At 38.4% G+C, this 8,933-nt stretch overlaps 1 protein-coding gene across 1 annotated transcript; it reads right to left on the bottom strand.

Moving 5' to 3' along the window:
- Positions 1-200: 200 nt before the first annotated feature.
- On the bottom strand, positions 201-8,153 carry prpf31 (PRP31 pre-mRNA processing factor 31 homolog (yeast)). The gene is made up of 14 exons (XM_008431579.3): positions 7,985-8,153; positions 5,625-5,840; positions 5,481-5,541; positions 5,300-5,383; positions 5,102-5,199; positions 4,089-4,195; positions 3,803-3,972; positions 3,539-3,696; positions 2,606-2,695; positions 2,371-2,498; positions 2,037-2,109; positions 749-877; positions 563-661; positions 201-481 (listed from the first exon to the last, which is right to left on the bottom strand). Exons 2-14 carry the CDS (start codon positions 5,838-5,840, stop codon positions 368-370), a joined length of 1,527 nt encoding a protein of 508 aa, XP_008429801.1. The 5' UTR covers positions 7,985-8,153; the 3' UTR covers positions 201-367.
- Between the last annotated feature and the right edge of the window lie 780 nt (positions 8,154-8,933).

Here is an 8,933-nt window from a genome sequence, read left to right as displayed (position 1 = left end):
ATTTTTGTACAGTTTTGGCTTAATTACTGCTTTGAATATGTGGCTCTTTTAGCAAATAGCATATTTTAGAGTTTGTGTAATAGCATATTTTAGAGTTTGTGTGCTCCAGTTAATCGATTACTAAACTAGTTGACAATTATTTCAATAATCAATCACAATCTGTTTAACCGTAATCCATTTAGAACCATTTCAAAATAAGCTAGGGTTAAACTCTTCAATGAAGATCATTTTTAAAAATAGAACATTCAAATCATTACAGTTCACATTATTTTAAACCAATCTCAAGACTTTAAACATTTTATTACAATGGTAAAAAATAAAAATAAACAAGGTGGAGCACATATGAGAAAATGACAAATGCACCAGGCTACATCTTTGATTCCTTTTTCACTTTGAGGAACTCTGCCATGTTGGAGAAATATTTCTGGTTGGCTTCAGCCACCTTCTTCTCTGCAGCCTGAGGATTTACAATCTCCAGGCCCTGCAGGAGAAAGCAGAGTGAGCCGAAAAAGGAGAATAAAAAAGATAAAGCGAGCCACTCACCAAAAGTCACATTTCTCACCTGAAGGGGAGTAAAAGCCACACTGGAGCTGGTTCCCGACGAGCGATCTCTGACTGTGGACTTTCCTCCATACGTCATGCTCTGCTTCTGCAGCGTCCTCTGTTGGCGATAAAACGGCGCACAGAGATATAAGGGACAACATAAACCAAGCGGAGCTGGGAGAATAAAGGAGCAGCGAGCGTTTACCTGCAGGGATTTGGAGATCCTCGCCTTGGTGGCCTCGTTGACCTGAGCCTGTCTGACTCTGCCGCTGCCGCTTTTTCCCAGCTGACCCAGACTGAAGCCCAGATCCTCCTGATACGCATCATCTTCAATCTGCCACACAAAGTCAGAGATGAGTCACTGATTAAACCACATAAAGTGACAAAATAATAAATAATGAGCAAAGATTAAAAAAAAGCATTTTATCTCAACTAAACACAAACATGCATGTCTTTTTGCAGACTAAGCTGAATAATGCATTTAACCCACAAAACTTCAACTAGTTTTCACCATTTGAAACTTTTTCACATGAGTTAATTAAAAGGCAACAGAGTTGGGTAGAAGCTAGTTAGATTTACTTGGGTAACATTTTGGAAAAAATGTTACTTTTAAGAGAAATTTTACAACGCTGATCTTTTTACTTTCACTTGAGTAAATTGTCTGGATGATCAACCCACTGTGAGCAACTTCACTGAACAAAGTACAAAACTTGTTTTAACAAATAAACCACATCTCTGTCGCGTTTCTCTTAAAGCTTCATAACTTTTATCTCTAAAGAAACAGATTTTTAAAAAGTTCTTTTTTCCCTGACTTTGTAATTAGGTTATTTGTATTAATTATTTTCATTTTGGTCCTTAAAATAAGAACATTTTAACACAACTTTATATTTTCGACTGCCTGGTGATGTAATTTTTCAATATAAATGATTGGTAAGAAAATCCAAAAAACTCAAGTTTAACTGATTAACTGATCAAAACATCAAATGCTTTTTTATTGTTGAATAATTTCTACTTTGACTTGAGTGCAATTTGTTTTGTTTTACAAATATTACAAAAAAAACAAAACAAAAAACAGCAACAGGCTTGACAATGATTGTTTTAATTTTTACCAAAGCTTTATTGTTAAACTAAGGAAGTCATTTTATTTAGAGTGATTTAGTGCTTCATGTCAAATAGAGATTATAAAGTGTGACTTCTATATTATCTGACTGCATGTTGAACTCTTTTGACTTTAGCAGAAATGTACCAACGTGAGGTAAAATAGTTGAAAACGATGCAGATTTATTTTTTTCCACCTTCCTTTTCCACCTTTTAATGTTTTGACACATTGACGCAACAAGACACTCGGCATGGAGTTTTACTTTTATACAAACTGTTTCCACATTCTCTAAGAGAAATGTTTTGACACAATGTAAGCTGCTGCGAGATTACGAAACAACGCAACAAATCTAAAAACAGAGCCGAGAAGAAACAAATAAAAGTCACACACGCACCTCTGCAAAGGTCATTCTGTTGGCATGCTTCCTGATCTCCGTCAGCCCGAGACGCTCCTTCATCTTTCGATACCTGCAGGGAAAGAAAGGAGAGCAGTGAGCTTGGAAATGGGAGCCTTATTTTTAGCTGCTGGCATTTAAAACATATAAGTGTGAGTTATACAAGATGCTCGTCTTTGTTTTCCAACGTTCAGGAAGCTTCTTTCTTTCTTTCATTGATTCGAGGAACACAGGATTATGATTCTAGCTGTTGCTCACTTTAGGGCTTCGTGGCTTTTTATGTCTAAAACCGATAAATTGGTTGAAAATCAGGCCTTCCTGACAGATTCTCTACCTTCTCCCTCCTCTCTTCTTCCTCTGTCCGTCCAGCGGCGCCGGCAGAGGTTTGACCTGCTTCACCGGCGGCGGCTCCTGCCATTTATCAAACTTCCTCTCGATCTCTTCTTTCAGATCATAGCCAACCTGTAGAAGAAGAAGGGAAAAAAAAAAACAAAAACGTTTCAAATAAACACAATCTAAGTTGTTCTTATTGTGACTGTAAAACGAAAATGCATCATTGTTTCTAGGACCTTTCCATCTGAGCTCTCGTGAAAACTGTCCACTCGTGAAGCCAGGGTGCATTTCGCTGCCACCAGACGGGCCGCCTTCCTCCTCAGGTCCTGAGTGGAAGGAGAACAGAAAGTTTAGCCGATCGGACCGGTGGATCATTTTCAATTGTCAAACTAGATAAAAACACACAGTAGTTTTTATCTGCTTTTGAATCGTATGGGAACAAACACATCTTCAATTTTAGTCTTGGATCAAAAATGCAAAATAGGCCAAATTAGATTTAGATTTTTTTTTTTAGGTAATGCAGAAATTGTTCCTGATAAAAATAAAAGAGTAAAAATGCACTCTTTCATTTTTACCAGCAGAACAATTTCTGGGTCAGATAAATTTGAGCAATGACATGTAAAAGTCAAACTGGGTCCTGCAAGTAAGCTGGAGAAAGGTTTTAAGACGCACGCCTCGTGCCTTACGAAGGTGAGCTTTTCTTTAAACTTTGCGACTAACGTTGACTTATGCTAGTTGGTATTATTTTCTGACAATTTCATTATAAAGTGTAAAAATGTGCTACTCAAATATCTAAACATTTTACCTTATTTCATGTTTATTTGTCAGACCAACTAACGGGGGGAGATTATGGTTCGGGTGTTTCGTAAAAGGTTTGATTTTTGATGTGAGGATAAAATCAAAACTACAAAAACATCAATGTATAAGTGAAAATTAACACTTTAAAAAAATGTTTTTTTGACTCTGTTATAAAACAATTTTGTATTTTTGATCCGAGACTAAAATTAAAATTATGAAGAAAAAAAGTACAAAGTAATCGGGATTTTTGCAACTGAAACCAAATAACTTTTTAATTTTTTTGTTGCAAATTAAAAACGGAAAGAGGAAGTGACACACAGATTGAACACAGTTTCAGTCCAGAGGGGATGGGATCGACATGACCGGCTTACAGGCGGCAGCGACTGCACGACGTCACAGTGGTAGATGAATCCTGTGTGCGGCAGCAGAGACGTGCTGCTGAAGCCGGACAGCGTTCTCCTCTGAGCCCCCAGCAGCATCAGGTTACAGGCCGGCATCTTCGAAAGGTTAGTGAGGCCGCCAGCGATTCCTGCAGCCGAGACGAGGAAAACAGAGACATCAGCAACAAATAAAGGGGGAGTTCGTGAAATGCTTGCTCTGGTTCCGTTTGGCGCTTTTTCCCCCCCCCCTCTCACCCATGATCTTGGCAGCAGTCGACGCTCCCACGATGATGGACAGGTTCGGGGCTATGAAGGACATTCTGGACTCCACGTACTCGTATATCCCGTGTTTGGACTGGTTCAGCTCCAGCGCCATGTCGCACGCCTCTTCGAGCTGCTTCAGTTCATCCTCACTCAGCAGTGATCTGCAAGCACACAGAGATCAACTGAGCTCTTTTACAGCATCATTTTAAATGGGGAAATATTGAGAGGCTGTGAAGCTGCAGCTGTAGGTTTAGATGGTTAAAGATGAGAGGCTCACCCCTGCGTGGTCGAAGCTGTGACGCTGACCACCATGATGGTGGCATTGGTCAGGATTTGCTGCAGCGTCTCATTGTTCTTACATTTCTCCAGATTGTTTCCCAGCTCCTTCAAAGAGACAACAGGAGACGAAATGCAGTTAAAATGCACCATGCAGGGGAAAAAAAGAACCCAGCAACCCTTTTGTCTCTTTCTGACATTAAATCTGGCAAAAAGTTTTCCTGTGTTAAGTCAGACAGGATTATCAAGGCCACCTTCATGAGTGGTCAGTTTAATTTTTCTACTTCTTTAACTTTACACACAGTTATTCTGTATTTGGTAATGTTGCTTTTAAACTGTACGACTCGAGTGAAATGTTTCGGGATTCTGGCCCGTTCCTCCTGTCAGAACTGGTTTAACTGGGTCGGGTTTGAAGGCCGTGCTGCAGCTCTTCAGCTCCGACCGCAAATTTTCTTTGGTATTGGGATCAAGGCTTTGTGACAGCCACTCCTAAACACCGACTTTACTGTCCTCAGCTCCGGTTGTAGCTGCTCCTTTACATGTCGCTTCAATATTTCCGCATAATGTGTCTTATTTTCTGAAGCCTCCTGCCACCGTACTGCGCAGCTAGGACATTTGTTCTCCAAAATAAATGCTACAATGGTTATTGAAGTCAAATATTTTTAAGTTTGGTTTCATCAGGTCACGTGCCCAAAACTTAAGGTTTTTGTCGCTTTGTGCAAAGTCTTTAAGGTAATCAATAGACGAGTCTCCGATTAACTCAAATCTTGTTGATTAGCCTGTCGGAATCTTTTAAGGTCTTGACATCTTGGCACTCCCAAATTGTTTAAAGGGATAGTTTTTCGTATATTTAAACTCACCAATTTGAAAAAAGAAGTGTGGAGAATTACAAAACACGGATGTTTAGCAAATAGAAACTATTTTTGTCATCCTAACTGACATAAAACAGGAAAAGTCTTGTCCTATTTAAAAGTACAAGATGAAAATGTGTTGTTTTTTTTAATCCCGACATACCTTGACTGTGCGGATGTAATCCAGAGAATCTGGCACCAAAGACTCGAGCTCTGGAAACCTCTTGGAATATTTGTCTCTAGTGAATTTATGAATTATGTCTAAAAAAAAAAAAAACACGAGACAAAACTCTGATGATTAAGAAGGGACACACATTTCTTCACACTTTTAAACAATATTTCTCGTTTTGCAGAAACTCACTGAGCTCGTTGTCGATCTCCACTGTGAGATTATTGGCTGCTACAATCAGCCTGTATTCTGGATCGGCCTCAACTGGACCTGAAACTAAAAAGATCCACAAAAAGATCTTATTCATAACCATTAACAATATTACACAATGTAAGACTTTAGCAGTCATTTGAGTTTTAAATACGTCACTCACCATCTGAGTTTTTGCGCTGCTTTCCGATATATTCTGAGATTTTCTCCATAATGTCTGAAAACTTTTAAAAGACACAACATGATTATAAACCCAACCAGGTTTGATTACACCAAATATTACCTTATATACAGCCGTAAAAAATACCTGTTTGCTATTGCGCAGCTTAGCGATGGACGCCACGCTCTCAGCTTTACTGTAATCCACCTCCATCTCCTCTGGAATGTCTTCCAGCCCTCCCTCCATCCTTCCCTGACTCCTCTCTCCATCGCTGTCCCCCTCCTCTCCTTCTGGATACAGTCCATCCTCTCCCTCATCTCCGGCTTCCTCCAGATCAGCCAGGAGCTCGTCAGCTAGAGACATCTGAAAGGAAATCGTTATGAAGCAACAGGCGGTGGTGAAATAAGGGATGCATTTCAGTGAGAAGCATGAATCACAAAGAGATGAAAGAAAACAGATTTCAGTTTGTGTAGCAGTTTGTTTTAAAAGGGAATATATAAAGAGATGTCACCTCTAGGAAACGATTCCTCGAGTGATTCGAGTACCTCGATTATTAAAATTCCTCGAGGAAAATTGACCTGCCTCGAAGCTTCGTTAATTTATGTTTAATCATTTAGCGCACCGTGTTCCGGCCGGAACATGATCTGCGTTGCGCGGAGCTCTGACTTCCGCCTCTGAGTTGTTGACGGAAGCTACGTGTTAGCGGCATAACGTCCAATCTTCAAGTTCGGCCAGCGGGGACTTTACTGATTGGTGATAATTCCGGGTTTTCATCGTTTTTGTGGGACCAATAAACATCCTTAAAATGACCGGCGCGATGCCGGGAGTTCGGCAGCCTTTTCATCTCCGGAGCTGCTGGTTGAACGGCGGGAAGAAGCTGAGGAGGATTTATACAGGTGAGCGGAGAGACTGAACACGATGCTTACAGGGTAAGAGCAGCTTTACGAATGAACCGCACAATAAACTTATATCATCCCGGTCTGAACAACCGGGAGGCGGAACATGGCTGGTAGATGAGTTTCTGAACGGAGGAGCCGTAAATATCCTGTCTTGCTCCCCCGGTCTACAAAAAAGTAACTGGTAGGGAAGCTCAAATGTGGAAAAAATAGACTGATGTTGATATCTGATAGTAACACTGGTGTTATGGAAGATTTACCAATATTTTATTTCATAATTGTTTTTATCCGATTACTCGATTAATCGTAAGAAAAATCTATAGATTACTCGATTACTAAAATAATCGTTTACAACAGCCCTAGTCACCTCTTCCCTAATGGGAAATAATTTGTTCAGTGAAGTTGAGGTGTTATTCAAAGTGTCACCAAAATCGAATGAAAACACATATTGTAAACTTGGCGTCTTCAATAATTTGTTCTTATTTATACTTTTTTTGTTTGGTTCTATTATTAATTGGACCCAAAACACTTAAATGTTGTTTTAAAAAATCACAATTTTAAAAGGTCATCATCAATAAAGTGTAATTTAGTTTTTAATCTTATAGTTAAATCACCTTGTGTAGTGCTTTATATATTTTTACATTTCTCAATTACATTTTTTAAACTTAGTTTTGCACTTTTAGTGATTGTTGTTTGCTCCTTTGTTTTTGACTCATGTAAAGCACTTAATTATTATATTCAACTGCATTAAAATCCCCCATAAATAAAATCTGATTGATGCTTGAAAAAGATTAAAAGTGGATCTTATCAAAATAGCGACATATACAGCATAAAGACAAAATTAAAAATATTCTTTCAGTCCCATTGAAAAAATATTTTCTTTCAATCCGATTTTAAAATACTAATCTTACACATTTAGTGGACCAAGTTCAACAATTAAATGTAAATGTGCCTCAAGCATAAAAAGTGTTTGTGTGAGAACCTGCATGCAGAGGTTGGGTGTGCTAAAATCGTAATTATGTTAAAATGACAAAAATTGTTTCTTTAAGGAATGTATTTATAGAGATGAAATGGTTTTACCATTAAGAAAATAATGAGAGAAAGCGATCTGAGAAATATTTTTTTGCCCAATTCTAAATTACTTTATTCAGCGATTATCCACACCATTAATAAACCAAATGTCAATTTTAAACTCATCAAAAGTTTAGACAGATTAAAGATTCCCTTCATTCAACACAACAATGCAGGACGAAATAACGTTGCACACGCTCACATAAAAATATTAAAACGTTGGTAAAAGTTAAAAAAGAAAGAATGAATAAATATTAAACCAGTTGGTAATACATATTACACAAAGTGTCCGTTTGAACAGAAATACCATTTCGATATTTCCCCCAAACAGATGTTAGATAATGATAATGCCATAGTTTCGTTTCCAGCCCTCTGAACCACAACAGAAACACAAAAATACCATAAACACTGAGACAAGCCTTGATGTTTGCAGAAATGCACCAGTGTTTGTTCTGGCTGTAACTCTGTTAGCCAGCTAGCTTCAGTGAACGTTGTAGAACGTCACCCGGAGTTTATTTAAAAATAATAATAATAACTTACCTTCTAGGCTCAAAATAGGCCCGAATTAGTGACCAAAAAGACGCGATGAACCAAAATAATCTGTTTCAAGCGAACAAGCTGAATGTTTAATCGCTGCTGTCCTCCTGTGAGAAGTGCTTCAGTATGAAAACGTTCTGGTCGCAGACTGAATACGTCATCATGACTTCCTGGTGCTTTGTGGGAAATCGAGTCATTTGGGAACACAAACTCAGATGAGCCGTTCCAGAGGATCATCAGCATGTTTTTGTTTAAATGTCATATAGGTGTCATCCCGTGACTGCCTTCTTTATTAATGTTCTTCTCCTGGAGCTTTGTCACAAATTATGAGAACTGTGGCTTGATTAGCCTGAAGTGGCAAAAGTGTAGTCATCCATATCCATTCTTTTGGTAAATTATCAATGTCATCATCATTATGTGAATGGATTGTTGAATTAAGCAAATAAAAAAGTAAAGATAAACAAGAAGAAGCTGTAAAAAGTTTACTTGTTGCTATGGCAATGGTGTTTTCAACGTAATACCAGGTCTTTTTTTTTTGTCATATGTTGTTTTTTAAGTAAATCCAAATAAGTATGCAGGTGAGCCCTCACTACTGACGGTATTGTGTCATTGACGCCTTCTGAGCCTCTCATTTAATTTGTTGCATTCTACGCAGGTGAAAAGTGATAAAAATGAAGCACATCCCTCTATTGGACAGGTCATTTTCCCACAACTTCAACATGCCCCATTGTAATTCCTACTGTAACACGGAACTGTTAATTTAAGGGTTAGAAACCATGTCATGAGACAATTCAAATAAAACATTCACATTTTTTTCAACCTTTATTTCCCCCCTTATTTATACATCATCCCATCTGAAAAGCCTTTTTAAACAACACAAGTTTAAACCAACATTTAAACAGATCGAACAAACAGACTAGCAGGACCTCTGCTGCGTGATCGACTGCCGTTA

This window comes from Poecilia reticulata, chromosome 16, assembly GCF_904066995.2.
Source record: "Poecilia reticulata chromosome 16, P_reticulata-male-v2, whole genome shotgun sequence".
Taxonomy (NCBI): domain Eukaryota; kingdom Metazoa; phylum Chordata; class Actinopteri; order Cyprinodontiformes; family Poeciliidae; genus Poecilia; species Poecilia reticulata.
This window is presented reverse-complemented; position numbering and strand designations above follow the sequence as displayed.